General features: G+C 35.2%; 1 protein-coding gene across 6 annotated transcripts in view; it reads right to left on the reverse strand.

Moving 5' to 3' along the window:
* Window positions 1-23,360, reverse strand: part of Orc4 (origin recognition complex, subunit 4) — a 72,913-nt gene that overhangs the window by 8,561 nt on the left and 40,992 nt on the right. For 4 of the 6 annotated variants that reach the window (XR_001235255.1, XR_001235256.1, XM_013517450.1 and 1 more), the window contains exons 2-9: window positions 22,447-22,517; window positions 19,574-19,650; window positions 18,587-18,677; window positions 9,054-9,129; window positions 8,448-8,533; window positions 5,592-5,640; window positions 5,066-5,217; window positions 1,566-1,739 (exon numbers count right to left, since the gene is read on the reverse strand). Coding sequence is in view for 4 of the 6 variants with exons in the window: in XM_013517450.1 (XP_013372904.1) it covers window positions 1,566-1,739; window positions 5,066-5,217; window positions 5,592-5,640; window positions 8,448-8,533; window positions 9,054-9,129; window positions 18,587-18,677; window positions 19,574-19,650; window positions 22,447-22,500 (759 nt within the window). In the remaining 2 variants the exon portion in view is untranslated. Of the gene's footprint in view, window positions 1-1,565; window positions 1,740-5,065; window positions 5,218-5,591; window positions 5,641-8,447; window positions 8,534-9,053; window positions 9,185-18,586; window positions 18,678-19,573; window positions 19,651-22,446; window positions 22,518-23,360 lie in introns of those variants that run through there. The other 2 variants (XM_013517451.1, XM_013517452.1) reach the window with 2 other exon arrangements.

Here is a 23,360-nt window from a genome sequence, read left to right on the forward strand (position 1 = left end):
TCTTGGTAGCTGAGGAGACTGGGTCAAGACACCCCAGAGACAGTCAAAGTATGAGCATGCTCACACCCTTCATCATTCAACCCAAGGACACAAAACCTGTGGATAAGGAGGTTCAACTCCATTCACTTTGAGACACTCAGAATGTAACACAGCTAGGAGAGACACAAAGATGGATAATGGCACACAGCAGCCTCGGCTACGTAGGTAACTTCGGAAAGGACACTGTTTAGGGACAGAGACACTAAAAGGCCTTGGAGAGCACACTGTGAAAGACTGTATTTACCCTGGGCAGTAAGAGGCATAGCAATAACTGACTTGAAGCTATAATACAAAGCAATAGTGCTAAAAATGGCAAGGCACTGGACCAAAAGGAGATATGTGGGTCAATGGAACAGAACTGAGGACACAGAAACCTCCCCAGATATATTCAACTACAGAATGGGACAGAAGTGTACGTTGGAGGAAAGACAGTTATTCAACAAGCAGTGTTTGGATCTGCCTACAGAAGACTGCACCCTTTTCTTTCACTATATACTAAGTTAAAATCAAAACAAATCAAAGATCTAAACATTAAGGTAGAAACATTAAATTTACTTGAAGATAAAAATAGGTAAAACCCTTGAAGACATAGGTGTAGGAAAGGATTTCTAAACAGAAACCAGTCACACAAGAAATGACAACAAGAATCAATAACTAGGATTATATCACACCAAAAAGTTTCTGTATAGCAAAAGAATCAGTAGAGTGAAGAGACAACCTACAGGATGAAAAAATTTTGCCAGCTACTCCTCAGACAGGGGACTAATATCTAGAATACAGGAAGACTTAAAAAAAAGAAAAGAAAATGAAAAGACTAAAATTAAAGACCCAGTCAAAAAATTGGCAAGAGAAAGGAACAGACACTAAACAGAAGAACTAGTAATGGTCAACAAATACATGAAAAAATGTTCGGCATCTCTCACCATTAGACAAATGCAAATTCAAACAAGCCTAAGATTCCATCTCACTCCACAAAGAATGGCAATCACCAGGAAAACAATGACAAATGCTGGCAAGGCTTTGTCAAAAAGGAACTCTCCAGCATTACTGGTAGGAATGCAAACTAGTACAGCATTATGGAAATCAGTATGGAGAGTCCGCATACTGAAATGAGAGATTCCACACCGCCCAGTTATCTCGCTGCTAGGTGTCTTTCCCCAAGAGTTTATGTCATCATACCATAGCCACTCATGTACAGTAATGTTACAGCAGTCCAGTCTGTAGGAGCTCAATCCTGGAGGCAGCCTGCATACCCACCAACAGATGACTGGATAAAGAAAATGTGGGATCTCTATGTAAAGGAATACTACCAGGCTATAGAAAAATGTCAAACTGGACACATTTGTGGGAAAATGGACACAACTGGAAAATATAATGTTGACTGAAATAAACCAGACACACAAGCTTAAATATCATACAGTATCTCTCATTTGAGTGAGGCAAAGCACAAAGAAAATGGACAGATAGAAAGGAACAGGGGATGCACATCTTGCAATAGGGAAGTGGTCAAACAGCCTTCAAGTTACCTGAATGGTCTGATTCCACTTTTCAGCAAAAAGTTTATCTGGAAATTCTGCAGGTAGAGATAATTGTTCTTTAAAAATTTTAACATACTGTGGAAAACCAAATGAGTTCATTAAGTGTATCTGTCGGTGAGAAAATCGTGACTTCACTCTTTTTTCTAGGAGTTCCAAGATATCCTTAAAAACAAACAGAAATCCCTGTAAGATGCATGTTTAAAAACCACGGGAGAAGTATAAGTGAACTCCTCTTACAGTTAGCGATGCTTATTCCATGCTATGCAACTAAGCATTTAAAAAAGCGGTATGGAGACTAATCCTTTTGTTGTTGTTGTTCAATTTTTTAAAAATTTATTTTAAAATGGAGACTAATCCTACTCTAGACATTTGTAGATTTGGTAGTGCTATATCTTTTCCCTGCTGTTATCCTCAGCTAAAATGTAATATTCCAAGATGTACAATGATTGCTAATAAAAACTTTGAATATTACTGAATAGTTATATGCCACAATAAGCTCAAGCATTTCAATAAATTCTATGCACTCTATCAAAAATTCAGATAAAGAAATTGAGAAAATAAAATGCAGCGAGACTGCCCATCTTTTGCATGATTCTATGTAACAAAGAAAGCAAAATGCGCATCAGAGAAAAAGTTCCATTTGCCAAACTACTTCCAAAATTACTCTGTTGTGGTGAGTAAAAGGGACTGTACTGAAGGGGAAACGGGCAGGACAACAGCACCGCACTGTTAATCCCTCGTCTGTGGTGTCTGCGTAATGATGCATTTAGAACAGCATACGTCTGTTATTTTTCCTTAAGAAGAAATTAGTAATCAAATTTATAGTCAAAGAACACTAGAAAAGAAAGGTAACTAACATGTACTACTTCTGAGGAAATACAAAGTTTTCCTAGATGAAAGATATACTTCCACAAAGCCGACCTGCACTCAAAACTATGTAAGACAGCAAAAGTGCCGTGGGTAAGGCTGCCTTTGTAAGTCATACTGATGAGCAGAATTGTCCGTGCTAAATCTCCTTTTAAAACTCAACTTGAGCTACCTTTGAAAACATGTTATGCTACATAGATAGCATTAACATGTCACCAACCATTTCACTAGCACATGTAAGAACCAATACTAGATACATATGGTACACATACACAGGGAGGTATTTGTCATACAGAAGGAAGCCTTGCTACTTGCAGCAACATGGAGAAAATCTGAGGCCATGAAATGATAAGCCAGATACAAAGACACACGGCATACACTCTCTCATGTGTGGAAAGTAAAAACCCTGCTGTTTAAAGTAAAATACTGGTTACTAGAGACTCTGCTAATACAATTAACAGAAACACATAAAGTAAATTTTAAAAACTAAAGAGAAATGAAAACATCCCCCCAAAAGTATACACAAATATTCATAACAGCATTATTTATAAAAAATTTAAAAATGTAAATACTCCAAATACCAATCAACTGAGGAAGGTGTGAACAAACTGTGCTATGCAGTGGAATTATCATTTACTCAGCAAGAACAAGGAGTTCACTGTTATGTATTACAATATAGACAAACACTGAAGACACTAAGGGAAAGAAGTTTAGCGATAACAGACTTTATGTCATATGACTGAATTTATATGAAATGTCCACAAGGAGTAAATCACAATCAGCACTTTATTATGTAGAAAGTAGACTTGTAGTAGCCCAGCGCTGGGGTAAAAATGGAGGTGGGGGTAATTGGGGAATGGCTAAAGGCCCTCTTAAATTGACTGTGGAGATATACGCAGAACTGTGATATACAAAAACCCAGTGAACTATGCGTTTTAAATGAGGACACTGTAAAATTTAAAAATTGTATCTCAACAATGACGCTATTTTAAAAAAATCCATCCCAAATGTGAACATTAATATATTTGATGATTTTAAGGAATCACTGCTAATATTTAAGGTATAATAACTATAATAAGGAGATGTATTTTTTAAATGAGTCCTTTTCTTCTGAAAATAGACTTTGAAACACTGATGAAGAGGCATTTGGAGCTACTTTTGTCTCAAAATAACACACGGATAGAAAAGAGAGGTAACAGGATAAATGAAACTAACTTCCAGCCGCGGCGCTGGATGAAAAGTAAGCAGGGAGATTTGAGACTCATATTTTCTCTTACATGGATTATCGAGATCCTATAATAAAGTTTTCTGTTATGGAAGAGGGCACAGCAAGGCCCAGAAATTCAATATTTTAAATCTAGTCAAATGATCTGATCCTCATAGTTCCTCTATTAAAAAGCCCTGATATAGAGGAAGTAAGTTGAGTACAGACAGCTGAGGACTAATAGTTTCGGTTAGTGGAAGGGAGAAAGAAAAACTTGAAATGTTTTGTATTGTACAGTTGCTAGCATGAAAATTAAAAGAGGCTATTATGTCTAGATACCGTACAGCTACGTTCTATTGAAGAGGAATTCTACATTAGATGGTGGAAAACCAGTGAAACTAATACCCTATGCAACCATGAAAGCCTGGACTTGGTAAGAGAAAGAAAGCAAGATATTTTAGTTGTGAAAAGTTGTGAAAGCAGTTAGCAAACTGAGACAGAGGAACAGGAAGAAGAAAAAAAATATTTTGAAGGAGGGGGACGCTGCTTGGTAGTGAAGTATTTATTCCATGCATCCGTTTGTTTTCCCCCTACAAACACACACACATAGGTCCAAGTATATGGAAAGCGCTACATAACTGGAGAATTATACATACAGAATAAAACTGCCTGTGGTTACGTTGCCACTGAGCTACTGGCTTTTCAGTTGGTCCTTCTCTGGCTCAGAAACATTTGCCAGTGCCATCTCCACCCAAAGGAATCTGCTGGTTTGTTTTTAAGGAAAAAAAGTCATGTGAAATACCAGCCAGATCTTCTCAGAAGACACAGTATTTAAGTACTAGAGCACACAGGCCGAGGAGGCAACACCGTCTGAGCACTGCTGAAAGCTGGTTAGTAAAAAGTTTCACTTTTCTAAAAGGAGAAAAAGCTGTAGGAAAGGAAAATAGGTAGATGGGCCCCACACAAGAATATTAGGAATTCAGAGGGAAAATGACAGAAAATTGTGGACACACGGCAGTCACACTATAACAGAGCTGACGATTAAATATCGCCTTCATTTGAATTCAGTAGGAAAGTTCATACTCTGAGACTGTGGTCAGATAAACTGATACAAAAGCCTCAGCATGTGACACAGTCATCAGCATGTTAGGTGACAGTGACACTGGGACTCTGGTGGAAATCACTGTAAAATCCCCCAAGCAACTAAGAAGCCACCTACTGTTCCGGTTTGATAAAAAGAACCTCTTTTATTTTTGGAGATGTGCACTTAAAAAGCTTGGATAGTATCATTCTGAGTTGGTTTCAAGCACTTTGAAAATACGCACATACACACACACAAAATCAAAGCACAACAGCAGAAATTATCAATCTTTACAGTTTTCTAAACATTATAATCAATTTTTAAAAATAGACTTACCAATCTACATGTAAGACCAACAACTGCTACTGGAGTCTGTGCGGACTGAGAAATGTCAAAAAGATTATAGAGAAGTGTCTGGTTTTTATGATGAGCAAAAAGATCAAATTCATCCAATATGAAGATCACGGGGCAACTACTAGTCCGGTCACCTGAAATTGAAAAATTTTCATTAATAGTTAATTATGCCAACTTTTCTGAAATCTCTAGACTACTTACTGTCTTTTAGCCTCTGAAACTCAAGCATATATGGATCACCTACTTTATAAAACCACATAAATTTACTGATTACAAAATAATAGGTAAAAGGACTTCAGTCTTGCAAAAAAGTTATTCTATCTAGGTTTCTATAGCAATGGTATGTGGCAGGTGAATAAAAATTAACAACCATATGTTGAGATAATCACTGATGTATTCTTTTGTTTTCTGTATTGTATTTTTTTTGTTTGTAAAAGCAATTACCTTCATAATCAAGGGGGGAGAATAAAAGTACTTCTTCTGTACTGTTAAACACATTAATATTTACCTTTTTTTAAAGCTTCCAGAAGAAATGAAAAGTTTTCAGCAAAACTTCCCTAAACAAGAAAAAGAAGATAATAAAACAAGCTGTTTAGTAAAATGAGTAAAAGATGCTTGATCCTTAGAGTTTGTACAAAAACTACTTTTGGTTTCCAGTCAGTGACAGTCACTGGCCAGCCTCTCAGCTGAATGTCTCTAGTAAAACTTTAAATATAAAAGCAGAGATGGCACTGAAAATAGTGATAGTATGTTATGTTTGAAATTTTATATTTTCCAGACAAAAATCTGTAAAACTGTTAAATTTTTAGAGCTGATATATTCTAAGTATAGTTAGGAGACCTAAAAATGCATTCTACTTTGTATCTTTAAACATATCAGGCTCCATAACTCTTAATTTAATTTGTACCACCAAAGAGTACTACAGCCTTAAATGGAGAGCCAACAGGAAAGGCAGGGGAAACATATTTGAAAGTATGGCTGTGTTTATTCCACAGCATAAAGAAGAATTGTTTCTAATCACAAGAACTCTGGCTATGTTTACTTGGAATATAGCCAACCTATTTTTGGATACAAATTAACCATTCTAGATAAGATTTAAAAGTAGGAGATGTATTTATCCGGATGATTCACATTACTGGTAGAGGCTTCTTTGAAATACTTTTTCATTACAGTTACTTTTTATTTTATTCAGAGTGTTTTCAAGGACTTGTCAACTTTAATTTAAAGAAATGTGAAAGAAAAAACCCTACTTGTTCCCAAGCTGAAAGATCTGATATAAAACAGCATCACTGGTTTTTAAGAACTTTCACATACTGTGATAAAGGCATGCTATTACATTAGTACTACTTCTCAGGTCCATAATTTACCATAATAAAACAAAGCCTCAGAGGGACAATCCCTTGCAAAGTCAGTGGTCAAATGATTCAAAAGTAGTCTGTCTTGGCTTCTGTTTAAAAGGCCATCATAAGGCCATACTAAGTATGTATGCATATATATAAAATAAACCTATGAGTATATTCTTACATAGATATGTATGGATTTATGTGTAATACACTTATGCTTTCTACAAGTACATCAAACATAAAAGCTCTAGGTTGAGTGAGTTATATTCTTAATATATGGTCTCTTCCATTTTATAACCTTAGGGAAGCTAATAATGTTCACCCAGCCTCAGATACCTAATTATACAATGGAGGTAAATAATAATCTCTACAGTTATCCCTTGGTATCCTTGGAGGATTGGTTCTAGGACTACCCATAGATACCAAAATCTATTGGATGCTCAAGTGTTTCTTAATAATGCCATAGTATTTGCATATAAGCTACACATACTGTCTTACTTTTCTCATTGCTGGGACAAAATACACAACACCCAGAGTTAAAGGGGAAAAGGATTATTTAGCTCGTAATTTGTAACGGTTTCAGTCCATAACTGGCTGGTTCCAAGGTAGGGTGGCATGGCAGAGAACAGCTGACGGGGCCCACAAGCAAGAAGAGAGAGAAGACTCTTTCTGTCCCTTGTACCGTATGACAGCTACTTGCCCTAGGGTGGGCATAGCACTTGCACCTTAATCCTCACCAGAACTAGGCTAAACCCATCAGTGGACTGATTTACTGATCACACGCCCTTAAACCCAGCATCACACGTGCTACATTGAGTCACCTCTGAAAAGGCCCTACGACACCTAGCCCAGTAACAAAAAGCTGACTAATATAATTGCATATGCAAAGGGCTGACTGTATGTGACGATGATAGTAACAGTGACAACCAGGGTAGGATGATAAACAACTGTGTTTTGTTTTACAGTCACGCTTAGAGTAGACCACTAGCTTAGATACTACATTCTAGATTAGAGTCAGAACATTACAAAAGTGGCATTTTGAACTTGCCTTCAAAGTCCTGCAGAGTATGGAAGGCTAGCATACGGTTGGATGAACACTTTAAAAATAATAAAGGACAATTCCTAAATGCTTTGAGGCTTCTACAACTATGGCTGTATCACTGCAACAAAGAGCACAGACTTAGGACGTTTGAGTGACGGAACAGCTTACTCATCAGTGGCCAGAAAACTAAACCTGAATGTATATACTCTCAGCCAACTGCATAAGCAGTATGGTAGGTTAATTTTTCAATGAAAATGAGGACACCAATTAATCCCATTTTCTAAGGCCTTATACAGTAGTTGACAGTAAATGCTTAATGCAAGTTGCAAAGCACTTCAAATCCCATTACGTTACGGATGTTCACTATCCTGACTGTAAGCTGCATTATAAATTTCTGAAAACTTAATGAAAAGGCCACTGATGTTTGTACTGCACATTACCACCCAGAAAAATATTTGTTTTACTCTAAATAAAAGACAATGTTGATTTTTTCCTTTGGAATGATTGTTCGAAGTACGTAAACAAGTAACACTCAATACAGTAAGAAATCTGAAATTCAGAGACCCTGGTTAGCCAAACACCAACAGGGGGTCAAATGACAGGAAGGCAAAGGCAACACGACTTATTTATTACAACTTCAAATTCAGCACATTTTTCTATTATGCCCACGCCACACAAGTCTCAGGACAGTAGAAATAGACTATCACTAAATAGAGAAATCTTAATTTATTTTACAAAGGAACAAACTCTGAATACTTATTTAAACCTGGATTTATTAGCGACTGTATAATTAGTATTAAGCTACTCCAAAATCCAAATAAAGGTTTGATATCTAAATGTATCTTAATACATTACATATTTTTATGACAAAATTTGTAATTCTGAATCTGATCCCTTTCTCTAACCTTCCAGAAATGAAAACATCACTACTAAACAGACTTGACTTTGAAGCTTATTTAATAACCAAAATGATACTTACAAAAACTTTATCTCCCACTACATTTTCCAGATGTAACTGCCTTGTGATTTCTTTCAAAGCAATTTTATCATTGATCTGCAGCAGTCCTGAAATATAGCCCATTTGAAAGTATTTAATTAAAAATGTATTTGACATGGTTATTTTCTAGTCAAGTATATTTTCCAATGCTTTTTAATTTAATTAAAAAGAAAACAATTAAAATCACAGTTCATATTACTTCCTTTCAAAAAACCGAAAATGAGGGCATTGGGTAGAGTCACAAAACAGACTTCCTTGGGAATAGCATTACTTAGAAAAAGTAACACTTATTATTTTTTAATTTCTATAAATATTGTATATGGTTTGTTAAATTACAGCCTGTTAAAACATAGATCTAGTTTTAATAATGTCATTATTTGTACAGGTTTAAAACATTCAAATGAGTTTACTTTTTCCATATAAAAACCATATGCATGGGCTAGGGATTTAGCTCAGCGGCACAGCACCTGCCTCCCAAGTGTGAAGTCGTGAGTGCGATTCCCAGTACCGGAAAACAAAACAAAACCAAACAAAACCATGTGCGAGTCATTTATACCACTTCTGATGGCCAAATTATGACATACTTACCATTTAGATAAACTTGTAATACATTTTCACTCACTTCTTCTATTTCCATGAGCTCTTTTAAAGCATGGCTTATTAACTAAATAAATACAAAGTTTGTAGAATATTTAAATTAGGGAAAAGATGAAAAGTCCCTGTTGTAAAATCAGAATATAAAAATTGCTCAATAATTTTCCAATAGTTTACAGATAAAAAGTTTAACTAATATCTTCTATTTAACAATTCATAACATATCAGAGCCACAAATAACACGCACTCTCAATTATCTACCCAAATACATCACCCTCAAGTGTAGTTCTTTAAGAACTTCCTATCTTAGTATATTTTATTTTCATATACTCTACTACATATCATTAAAATCAGTTAAAGGTACTGAAAAATACAAATCAGAACAGCTCTAAACAGTAGTCAACCATCTACCCCTCAACAGAGGAATTCCTAGAGAAACCAGAATTACTTTGTACATTATCACGAACAAACAAACACCAAGAAGTTAAATTGAAAAAGGAGCTATCCTAGTACATGAAGAAAGCCTTTATTGAAGACACTTAGAGAATAAAATGAAAAAAAATGATTACTAATAATTTACAACTAATAATTACCACTAAAATATATAGCACAACTCAGAAAGTGTTACAGCACCTTAAGGTACTCTATCATAAAGCCTCGCATTTGTATTATCTATGCTACATCCTTAATACTGTTGCTGATGAAGCACCCTGTCATTCTTACAAGGCAATATATGCATCTATTATTATTACCACAGCAAACATTCTGTTAAAATTTGAAAACAAACAGAATTAAGAGAAATTAAAAATCTTTCAAAAGAGGAATGTTGAAGAACTATTCTTTCTAATGTCAGAATAAAAGAGTACCCTCACAAAATAAATGCTTTACAAAGAGCTTGAATATACACGTGTTAGTGCAAATGACATCAAAATTTAGTGAGGACAAAAAGGACTGTTTAACAAAGTCAATGAGACAACAGGTGAGTGATTTTTACAAATAAAATACTATTTGTACTTGTGATATGCTATTAATTTTTGTGACTACATCATCTTTGTGTAAAAGAAAGGAGCAAAATTCATTCTTATTTTAAATTGTTAAGTTTCACAACAGGACATGAGAAGTATCAACTATTCCTGGTATGTCTGTATGGCTTTCAAAGTACAAGAAATTCTACTTTAGATCACAGGAAGTCTAGGTCGTCTTAAAAAGGAAAAATTCCAAGTTACCACCGCCGTCTCTCAGTAGTAGTCGAGCTGAGAAGTGACCCTGACGCAGTTTCTCTGGTTCAGCTTAGACCCCATTACGCACGTACAGCCCTAACTACAGAATGCCTCTTAGTGATGAGCACAAACACCCTTGCATGTTGGGAGAACTGAATACAAACTTGATGCTGCAGAACATCCTTCTGCATGCTCTTCTTGGTACTCCACTGTACTCTTCCCCTTGTCTTGTTTTTTTTTTTTGTTTTTTCGTTTTTCTCCGGTACCGGGAACCGAACTCATGACCTTGCGCTTGCCAGGCAGGCGCTTTTGCCGCTGAGCTAAATCCCCAGCCCCTACTCTTCCCCTTGTCTTGTACTTTACTTATACAGCATTTTGTTTTAATTCATAAATCATTGTATATATTGCTAAGTGACTGATAAACATTTCAAAACCTTTATAAAATGTAATACATTAATAACATTTCACTTTACATATGCCACAGGATTCTTCCCACTGAACTTATACCCCAACTTACTACTTGCCTGTCTCCGCACAATACTGCTACCATGTGGTTTTTGTATGGTCAGAAACGATAAACTAAATATATTAGGAAATATATCTTCAAATAATATTTTAGTTCCAACATGGGCATTGCTAAGATTTATTCTGGAGTTAGCTAGGAAATCAAATCCATATTTTAAGTCAGTTTTTTTCATGGATACCCTATCGCTTTTAAATAGTTCATATTATACAGTAACAAAAAATGTAATGTTACAATGACCAACATCACCAATTTAGTTAAGTAATTTCCGCATTCTGAAAATTAATTTTACCAATATACCTGGCTAATTCCCTTGGACCTGCCAACATCCGAGGACTTTTATGCTCATCATTAATTACTATTTTCGAACAGTAATGAACTCAAGAGTCATCAATATACTACTAGAAAAAACATCCTATCTGATCATCTACCAAGTTTATTTATAGTAAATCTATGTAGATAACCATTTTCTAGGGCTCAACCTGTCACTTAGAACCACATCTCTTTTTAACTGTTTGCAATATAAGCCACACTATCTCCTGTCCTTTTCAATGAATTGTAGCTTTTGCATATTTATATTTCAAGTAAGCTAGGCAAAGATAGCCTTTTATATACACTGTAATCCTAGTTTTAATCTGAGTTTACATAAGGTACTATTGAGATGTCTAAGAATAAGACGTATCTGAAAATGTGTTCAACCCTTTCCACATGTCAGAGTACTCCTTGATACACAAATTACGGAAGTGCCACAAGTCAATGCACCCCCAATCTCTCCATACTGGAGCACAGCATGAGCACGAGTAAATTACAAAAATAGCATAGCATGTAGGAGACTCCTTCAGATTTCAGTTAAATCACACCAGATAAATGACTTCACAGCACTAAACATAGCTTCAGTTTTAATAAGTAACAATTAGATAAACTGTCACCATGGCTAAGAACAATGTGTCCATTTTATTAACTGATAAATATTATGCTCTTAGCTATTTCCTTTCAACTTGAGCACAGAGAAGAAAACCAACATAGGGATGTATAAAAAGATGCTATAACATGAAAGGAAATATAAAACTAGTGAATAATTATATTAAAAATGCCTATTTCATGAAGGAAATAGTATGAGTTGTTCAAACCAGTCTTAAAAACAATAAACTAATAAAGTGCATGACAAGGACACAGACAAAGAAAAAGGTTTTGAGAAAAATAGAATGCAGTACCAAATTGGGAGCAAACAACAGAAACTGACAATAAAGTAATTCATGCTTATCATACAGTAGAATACTGATGGATAGGCAAAAACAATTTAAAAAAAAAAGATAACAGACACAGAAATGAGAAAAAACGTTCAATACTTGGATAATTTAATTCTAAAAATGTACAAGAAAATATTTTTACAAGGGTATTATTTATTACTTGAGGCCTCAATTCCTATTAAGAGAGAATGTAAGGTATAACCTTATGATCAAATCTTAAGACATGAGTTATGAATAATGCAACAAAATAAGAAAAGGAAATAAAAAGGTATTAAGAAAGGAAAGGACCAATGAGAGCTGTCCTTTTTTTCTTTAAAAGGAACCATGACTGACTAAGTTGAAAATTTCAAAGAATGGCCAAAAACTAACCAACTGTGGATAAGCAATTACAGATAGCAAAGTTGTAGGATAGGTGACACCCAAAAGACAACTGCTGGCCACATTTTGTGGATATTGACAAATTTATTCTAAAGTTAACATGGGAAGGTAAAGTACTCCAAGAGTTACTCTAAATTTACAGTAAGACCATGAGATGTCGATAACGATCACCTAAAAAGACCAGATAAATCAAGGCTGTAGAAAGAGACCTCAGAGATAGTCACAAACACACAAAGTCAAATCACTTTTTGACAAACAAGCAAAAGCAATTCAAGAGAAAAAGGTTTCTTTCCTCCAAATGGACAATCAAATGCAAAAAAGGGAAACTAGCTTCTCACAAAAATTAACAAAATAATTCACACATCTAGACATAAAATGCAATACTTACAACTTCAAGAATACAGGAAAGAAAAAAACAAGCTAGCTGACCTGAGGTTTGGTGATGAGACTTTATATACAGCACCATAACCAGGATCCATGAAAGAAAAATTGACAAACTCGACTTTTGTTAAAATCAAAAATATCCTCTACAGCAAAGACACTTTCAATAGAATGAAAAAATAAGCTAGAGTGGAGAAAATATTTTAAAAGACAACTAAAAATCATACACCTAGCACTATTAAAATGTATCAAAAAGAAAACAGTCAAATTAAAAAATGGACTTAAGACTCCTCACCAAAGATATACAGATGAAAAACAAACACATGAAAAGATGTTCAATGTCAAATAGTATTGGGAGCAAACAACAGAAACTGACAATAAAGCAAATCATACTTATCACACAGTAGAATACTGATGGATGGGCAAAAAAGATTTTAAAAAAAGATAACAGACACAGAAATGAGAAAAAAGTTCAATACTTGGATAATTTCATTCTAAAAATGGACAAGAAAATATAAAAAAGATGCTACTACACACCTATCAGAATGGCTGTAATTTAAAGAGAACTAGCAAAACCAAATGCTGGTGAGGGCGTGGAGCAGCAGGGAAGTTACTTACTGCTGGTGGAAAAGCAAAATGATGTAGTCACGTAGAAAACAGTTTGGTAGCATCTTACAAAGCTAAGCATTTGCCTGGCAAGCACACAGTCCTCAGTTCGATTCCCAATACAAAAAAAAAAAAAAAAAAGCTAAGCATAGTCTTAGTGTATGATCTAATTAATTGTGCTCCTAAATATCCAAACATATCTACACAAAAACCTGAATGCAAATGACCTTATTAGCTTTATTTGTAACTATGAAATTGGAATTGAATAAGATGTCCTTCAATACACAAATGGATAAACAAAATGTGGTACGTGTGTGTATACAATGGAACATTATTCAGTAATTAAAGTAAATGAGTTTACCAGCCAAAAAAAAAAAAAAGAAAAGAAAAAGAAAAATCTTATACACATACCGCCAAGTGGAAGAAGTCAATAGAAAAAGGCTGTTTTGTATGATTCCAAATATGTAACACTTTGGAAGGACAAAACTATGGACATTATGCAAGTATCAGTGGTTTCCAGGGGTTCAGAAAGAGGAATGAGTGCGATAAGCACGGGAGTTTTAGGGAAGTGTCTTAGTTACTTTTCTCGTAAGTAAAACACCCGACACCCAAAGTTAAGGGAGGAAAGGGCTATTTGGCTTGCAGTATGTACAGGTTTCAGAACATAACTGGCTGGCTCCAAGGCAGGGTGGCGTGACAGACAAGCATCAAAGAGTACAAACAGTTCGTGGCAGGGACAACCACAGCTCTTTCTAACCCTTATATCTTACTCAGGCTACTCAGGGCGGGTAGCACCCAGCACTCACACCCTTAATCTAGTGTCCTTGTGAATAGCACCGCACCATTAATCAATCCCAGCACCACAAACTAGTTCCAGCCACTTCTGAAAAAGCCTCCCCTATGAGTGCATAAGGTTTGAGGGAAAAAAATCTAGACAAAAGCCATAACAGAGAGTAAAATTATTTCTATGACATTGTAATAGTGTATAAGTAACATTATTAATTTGTCTTGGTTTTTTTTTTTTTTTTTGGTACTGGCAAACTCAGGACCTTGCACTTGCCAGGCAAGCGCTTGTGCTTCTGAGCTATATTCCCATTCCTAACATTATTAATGTGTCAAACCCATAAAACTGTGTGACACAAAGAGTAAACCTTAAAGTATGGACTTCAGTTAATTTAATAATAATGTATTGACATTGGTTCACTGTAAGAAAGGTATCACACTGAAACAAGGTGTTGATGATAAACTGTATCTGTTGGAGGAAGGGTTAAATGGGGATACTCTATACTACGTGCTCAATTTTTCTATTAAAAATACATTTGTCTTAGCCAATTTACTAACAACAAGGAATTTATTCATTTGTATGTAGAACATTTTTGCTTTTTTTCTGAATTTTCATGTCTTTAGGGACAAAATTCAAAAGTGAAGTTTTGAATTCTGAATGAATTAATGAAAATGAAGTACATTATTAATGAAAATGAAGACATCTGAGACTTAACCTCTCCTGTTAATATTTTGCTTCCTGATGCACAGCTAACCATGGAATGATATCTCTATATTGTATCAATTCCTACATCTCAATTAAGATTACAATGATCCCTCACCTACTGCGGGAGTTACATTCCAGAGACCCCTGTGACAGGTGAAAATCTGCGAAGTAGTGGCTTTATATTTATTTTATTATTTATGTATGTTTTAAGGCTTTATAAACTCTTCCCACATTCCCATAAACCCTTCCCACTCTTTTCAACATTTTCCACACTCTTATAAAACTTTATATGCTCTTAAAACATTTTTTACACTCTTAAACCTACGTAATTTTAACAACATGAAAAATTCGACATGGGTACTCAATGTGAAGTGGACAAGGAGAGATGCTGAATGTATGGGCACGGTGCAGGAGAGCCAACAGACCGATGCTATGGTCAATGAGTCAGTCAGTGCCCAGGATACAGAACACAGTGCTGTGGTTGGCTGCCTTCCACTCCATCAACCAATAGTGTGCTGTGTACAATCTCACGTTGGCAAACTTGCACAAGCGGTAGTGGCGTACTGCATTTCCATTGTTATGGTACGGCACTCATCCACTGATGAAATATATACTACATTTTATTTTGATTTGATATTCTTTTAACATGTTTGAATTAATATTTTTATACTGTTTTAAATTTTTTAGGCGGAAATAATTAAAATCATAAATATTATATAAATATCTACATACTGCAAAATCCCATGAAATAGTGAAAACTCCGTGATACAGAATAAGATATTTAAAAAAAAAAAACAAAACCTGCGATAGAATGAAGCCACAATAAGTGAACTGTGATATAGTGAGGGACGACTGTATCACCATGGAGTTCCTCAGAGAATTAAAGTACTCATTTAAAAATGTTGTTTAATGTCCTTGCGTTGTTTCTATTTTGCTATTATTCTTTCTTTGTTCTATTTGCTTTAAAATAAAAATTTTAAAAAAATGTTCTCTAAACATATAATCCTTTCTCAAAGATAAAATAATGAAAACTGGAAAAGAGATAATCTTAAGAGAAGATCTAAGATCTAATTCATATAAGAAAATTCATAGAACATCCGTTTTTATTACCAATACTTAGTGACCTTAAAATTTTCGTATTTCTAAGATTAAAGAGAAAGCTACTATCCAAGTAGGGAAAAAATGTCACACGTAAACATAAAACAAATTAGCTACCTGTGACACTCACCCAATACTTTTGATTAACCTCCCTTCTAGGTACCTTAGCAGGAATACATTTCCTTGCTCCACTGAAGTTAGGAGTGACCATGCCGCTCACTCTATCCAAGGAACTATGAGATCTGTGTTAGTTATTTTTCTCATTGCTGAGACGTAATACCCAAAGTTAGAGGAAAGGTTTATTTTGCTCAGTTTGTAGAGGTTTCAATCCATAATCAGCTGGTTCCAAGGCAGAGTGGCACACAGCAGAGAGGCAACAGTTCATGGTGGACAGAAAGTACCAAGCAACAAGATGCGTAACAGCATCTTTCTGCCCCTTGTATCTTACCCAGACTACTTAGGGTGGGCAGCGCTCACACCCTTAATCCTAGCTGCCCCTGAGCCTAGCACTGCACCATGAATCAATCCCAGTGTCACACACGCTAGATCTAGCCACCTTGGAAAAAGCCCCACCGATGTCTGCATGAGGCTTTCGGGGGACATCTAGACACAAGCTATGACAGGAGATGTGTTCTGCTCACCACTAGGTGGCAAGTTTTGTGAGCATGTCTATGGCTCACCTCCTTCTTTCCTTTTCCTACTGAAGTACTTGTAGGAGAAGAAGAGGAGATAATCTCTAAAATTCCTCCAAGGGCCTACAAAGGTCCACACCCTTTTATGATCCACAAGGTGCACAGAGCAAGAGCAACAATAAATTTCTGTTGACTAAGCTACTGAAATTTGGGATTTTTATAACTCTGCAATGCAGCCTACACAGACTGATGATTTATAAAGGCAAAAAAGAAAAGCCTGTCCCTTGCATTTCCTCACAAGACAAAAGTAAAATCGGACAGGCCTGGCTGTACATGCCTATAATCCTGGCATGCTGGGAGGCTAGGGCAGAAAGATTGTAAGTCTGAGCCCAACCTTGACAGCTTACTGACTTACTGAGACCCTGCCTCAAATAAAACACTAAAAACAGGATGGAGGTACAGTTTAGTGCAAAGGCTCTGGGTCCAACCCTTCTTACCACAAAACGAGTGAGTCAAGGAATCAATGTGAATGTAATTCCAATCAGGAAAAATGTGATCTAAGAATTCAATTCTTAGCCATGCTGTGAAAAATATGTAACAGCTCAAAAGGATATTAGTCACACAGTCTTCCTGTAAAAACTACCCAAACTGACACAAGTCAAATGCTAAGGAAACCACAGTAAAAACTCAAGAATAAGAAATATTATAGAAGCTGGAGATGAGGAATGAAAAAAGTTAGAACCAATTAAAAATGATTATAAATACATTATGAAAAGTTTTAATACTAAAAATATCTAACCTCCCAATTTGTATATTTTAAGCCGTAACAGAAATGGGTTATAAAAGTAAAACCCTAAGTTCCTCACTTTACATACTGTAGAATCAATATATATTCCTTTAAAAATAAAAACGTGAAAACTATCAGACGTAAGTTTACATATCACATGGTTTCTTTTACATGAAAAACCCGAACCATACAAAAAAGAGCAAAATAAAAGAAAGGTAATAGGAAGTAGAGAGATCCTTCTCAAATGGAAAGGGAATCAAGAGATGGAGGGTGGGAAAAGGAAGGGGAGGGAAAGAGGACGAAAAAATAATTAAGAGGAGTTGCGCATATGTCCCAAGTCCACACAAGGAATGTGCACGTCATGTACTGCAAATGTGTACTGACAGAAAACAATGGGCCCAACAAGAAGGTAAAGCAGGAGAATCACAAGTTCACGGCCAGCCTGGACAACTAGGGAGACCCTGTCCCAAAATAAAGATACAAAGAGGTCAGCAATGTGGCTAAACGGAAAATCACCCAGAGGTTTGTTCAAACCTCACTCCCCTACACTTACACACACACGCACACTCTCTCTCTCTCTCTCCCCCTCCCTTTCCCTCTCACACATACATAGTAATTTTACTTGTTATCCACATTTTAAGGTATATATTTAGTCAGAACTAAACATTTATAGAAAGCAGGGAAAAGCAAGAACATCTTTTTGAAGTAACAAAGCAAATATAATAAGGAGAAGTAGAAGAAAATTAGTAAAAACATGAAAAGACAAGAAAAAAACTGCTTAAATAGTAAAAGAAAAAAAACAGAAAAAAGAAAACGGAGTGGGGCATCAAGTGGCTTGCTAATTCCCTAATCTATTAAAATAGAGAAAAACCTTACCTCTGAAGGTTTGAAGAATACGTAAAAGAGCATATGTAATAAAAGGACAAGTAAGTGCTCAATGAATCTGAGCTTCTTTCTCCACTGGCCACCTCTAGAACTTTGAGACAAAGAAGTATGATAGAAAAAACTGTCATGGAAGGAAAGGTGAGGTAAAAAAAGGTACGCTCAACTCAAATAAGCCACACGAATTTTGTAAGACTTTTGCATAACCTCTGTAATTAAAAGCAAAACAGTACAAAATAATGAAAAGCATTTTTCATGTTATCTGCAATGAGCAGTTTTACCATGGTCTTGCCAGATCCTCGGGGTCCAACGATGAGCACAGAGTTACTTTCTCCATGGACAGCTGTTCTTTTTAGCAGTTCAAGTAAGTGTCTAAAATGGCATGAATAGGCCAACATTTAAAAATCAAAGCTGGAATAATCTGGCAGGTAGTATTTTTGAAAGCTGAATCTGCACATGCAACACAAATTCTTGTCTTTTTCCTCTAGGCTCTTGACTTATACTCTGAATAGTCTTATACAGAAGAATACAAGAGAGAAGACAGCATGCCAGTGATAATTCTTGGGAAACCTGATGAAGAAATCTAGTAAATTTGGAGTCTATTTGGTTTTATGACGGTAGGTGGTCAAATGACAACAGTGGCAATTCTTGAAACGCTTGTGTGTAGAGGTCTTTTTGAAATTAACACTCTGGTCTTGAACTCCAGAATTGACTGCCAAATACTAAGGACAAGAAAGAATTATCTCCACAATGCAAGATAACAGAAACTAGGTAAAGGGCTTTATCACTATGAAAGTATCTGTACCAGCTCATGTTTCATGATATTCAGTTTTTCTATATATTGAGCAAACATTTTAACTTCCATGAAAGTATACTTTTATCTTTAGGATAAACTTTGTATGCTATGATTTAGATTCGAAATGCTCCCCCAAACTCACATTCAGAGCAGGGCCATGTGAGGTTTGAAGGGTGTCTTCTCTTCCCTGGCTCCTCCCTTTCTCTCGGCTTCCTGGCTACCACTGGCTAACAGGTTTCCTCAACCATGCCCTTCCACCGTGCTGCTTCTGCCTTGAAGCAAGCTATCTTTGGAACAAACCCACCATAGGTTGTGAAGTGAATAAATCTCTCTTCTTTTAAATTGTGGATGTTGGGCATATTGTCCCAGCAATGGGAAAGTGACTAAGCAATTGGTTTTGGTTAATTTTTACAAAACCTAGAAGGTACCTGGTATGTAGGTTCAAAACCGACAAGGGGCTAACTAGACTTACTTGTATTGTACTTGCACTCCAAACAGGTTATTATGTGGACTCTGGTGACAAAATCTTTCTCGTAAAATTCTTTGTACCTAATGAAAATAACATGAATACATGTGAGAAAAATATTACGCGTACAATCAAAACTGAATGACAAACTACACTTACAGCAGTCAGAATTAGGTTTTAATTAACTTAAACCTCACTAAATATTTGAACTCAAAATTTCTAACATTTTCATGAGTTATAAAACCAATGATTCTTTTTACTTACCAAGTGGAAATGATGGTAATTCAGTTGTGACAGTTCAAAACAAGGGAGAGAATTACATTAAGCACACAAGCACCTGGGGACTATGTCCATGTGAGTGAAAATGAACAAATACTTCGCTTCATATGATGAACCAGTCAAGCAATAATGAAAGGAGGAAAGTTTACAATGCAACCTAATCTAATGGTCAGGTACCACACACTCATTCTCTAGACACCAAGACAATTAATCTGGCTTAATTCAATCACTATCAATCTACCTGTCATAAAAGTCAGGATTCTGAGGAAAAAGAAGTTAAAAGTTCAAATAGTTTTTACGACCATTTAGATTCAGAGCATGGCAGAACTAAAAGGTTATGATCCATGCCTGAAAACATATTATAAATAATTTGTAAAGAAATGTCAAATTAAAGAAACAAACAATAATATGAAACTAGCTCACCATACAAGCAAACGCTCAATTCTGTGAGAGACACTACATTTACCTAGGATATAAGATAAGGAACAAGGGAAAGGGATGCAGCTTAGTGGTACAGCACTTGCCTAGCATAACTGAGGCCCTGGGTTCCCCAAGTGGCACAGGAGGGAAGGAGGGAAAGAAGAAAGAAAAGCACTGGAATGAAAAACTTTGATTAGCTATAGAAATTATGTCACATAGTCTAATTATAGTTTTTTTTAAATAATGGACCATTGAATTCACTCCTTTTTCTGGACTTGCTACTAATATAGTGGTCTTTCAGAGATGAAAACCTTAGGCAGCTATCTCTTGCTTAGCCCCAGAGGCTGAAATGAGAAGCTTCCAAGGTGAAGCATGACAGCATATACCTGTAACCCTAGCAACTCAGAACGCTGAAGGAGATGGTCTCAAGTTCAAGTCCCTGTCTCAAAATAAAGTGCCAGGCAGGTAGCTCAGTGATAGAATGCTTGCTTGCCTATCATGCATAATATGCAGGGTCCAAAGCCCAGCATTAAGAGAGAGAAAAAAAAAGCCTCCAGATGACTTGCTTCTCTAAGATTCACAACATAGAACTAACGGCATGCCAAAGAGATAAATCTGAGTTCTCTTTACATGTACCAGAGACTAAGCAAAGAAAATTATTCACTAAAACAACCCACAGTTTTAAAGAAAGTAGAAAGAATAACGGGAATGGCACACAAGAACTACTTGCATAATTAAGATTAAATCTTTTCTAATATTAGTTTCTTTATTGATAAAATACAAGCAGTAATATCTTTGTGTCAGAGCTGTTTTAAGATTGAAATTACCTGTAACACAACATAGGAATTATGTAGGTAATAGCTGATATACTCGTAAAACACTCAAATGGACATATATACCAATGATTCATAGTATGTATTTTATGACTCACAACATACTCTTCTATGTAGATAAGATCACTACAAATCCAAAGATAAGCCTTAATCCTTTCCTTTAAAAGAGAAACAGTTCATTAAAATGTATGAGAGAGGCGACAATTCTCAGGAGACTCACAATCCCAAAGTGAGCTGGATGTAGGTTAAACAGGTGTATAGGTATTAATTTACACTGAAGAACTAAGCGCTGCACATGAAAAGGTATGTAAATTATACCTCAGTTACAATTTTGAGATGGAGTCATTTTCCTTCAGAAAAATAAGGTCTTATAAAGGGCTATAAAAACATTCAGTTTTGATTTAAAAAATAAATGTAGAAGACAAGCCAGTGAACTGAAAATTCAGAGTAAAATTATTAATGTCCATTCTTTACTGGATTATAAACTTCTTAATGGACAGGCATATAGATAGTATTTGAAATATAGAATGTACTTAATATTAAATGCTAAAACAACAAACTAGGAATACAGGGAACTTTCTCAACCTAATAAAGGGTACCTACAAAAAAAAAATCTCCAGCACTAACATCATATGTAATGGTGAAATACTGAATGCTTTCTCCTCAAGATCAGAAACAAGACAAGAGTATCTATTCTCACTATTCTACTTAATATTTTCTGGAAGGTTCACACCATGGCCATTGAGCAAGAAAAATAAGGTATCCAGATTGAAAAGGAAGAAGTGAAACTGTATCTGTCTGCAGACCACATAATGTTGAATACAGAAAATCTTAACAAAGGCAGTATTAGAACTAATAAAACAATTCAGCAAGATTGTAAGAAAAACTATTAGTATGTTAAAAACAATTGCAATTCTATACACTACTTATATACAACATCATTTAGAGGAATAAATATAACAAAAGTAATTCAAAACTTATAGTCTAAAGATTGAAATCATATCACTTGTAGGAAGACATGCACATCAGGATTCAACTATCCAAAGACAAAGGACAGAATTAAGAGGTAGCATAACAGATTTACATTAAAAGAAATTATCAACTGACAAAAGAGTTTAAGAACAGATCTATCATTCTTTACTTAATTTGGAAAACTTCGCTTCTATACGATTGTTCCTATTACCTTACACAGACACCTTCCTAAAACAGATACTTCCCTAAAAAGGAAAACAATGTTCCTCAGTACTAAGAAAAATAGCCAAATTTTAAAAAATGACTATTTCAACTATTTCTCTGATCACCTTTGTATGGTAATAAGCTTTCAGATTAAAATAAATACATACTAACCTGAGAAAGGGACTCTCCATGTAGCAAGTTGTTCTTTGATTTACGATTGCTCATTTCAACAAATTCAAATCCTTAAAAAAAATTCAGAGTGAATATAATAAACATCATTGTTATTAACTGAAGATTTACATTTCTAGAATCAAAATAAAGGTTTTCATTGTGAAAATTTTTTTAATTTCTCAAACTTAAAAAAAATCTCCACTTCCCTTTGTTCAAGGACAGGGTTACTGATACCCATACTATAGTTTATGTAATTCTTACAACTACTCCTCGTGTTCCCTTAAATATACTAATCACCATTTTCTTCCTTTTCCTTTACACTGAATGTTTCTCCTACCCATTCAACCAATACAATCATCCCTTACCGAAAACTTTTCCTTTCTTGATCACTCAAAAAACACACATAATTTAGAGGTTAGATTAAAGGTCTCTTCTATGAAAACCTGTGAATTCACATACTTCTTTTACCTACAACCAAATTTTATAAAGGAAAATTATCCTTTTGTCAGGGAGGACATTTTTATATTGCAATTATTATAGCATTATGCCCCAAACAAAATTGGCAATGAAGTGATGATTAAAATGAAAAGAATGTTAATTTAAAAAAAACAACAACATTTTTTGGGTTAAATTCCTTTTCAGAATGCCTTTGGCTAAAATATCAATTTTTTTAAACACAAATTCTTACGGGAATACTTAACAGTTAAGTAATAACTTAAGCAGTGTTTATTTAGGCACCAGAAGTCGTTAAAAAATGCTTTGCTCATGAAACCCTCAAAATAATCCTAATAAGAACTACTATACTCCCTAAGAGTAAAACTCACAGAAAAGTTTGGTAACTTGACCAAAATCAAACAGTAAGTAAGTGAAAAAGTTAGGATATGAACCCAATCAAGCCATATACTTAAAAGAAC

The sequence above is a fragment of the Chinchilla lanigera genome, unplaced genomic scaffold (genome assembly GCF_000276665.1).
Source record: "Chinchilla lanigera isolate Chin_1 unplaced genomic scaffold, ChiLan1.0 scaffold00039, whole genome shotgun sequence".
NCBI lineage: Eukaryota > Metazoa > Chordata > Mammalia > Rodentia > Chinchillidae > Chinchilla > Chinchilla lanigera.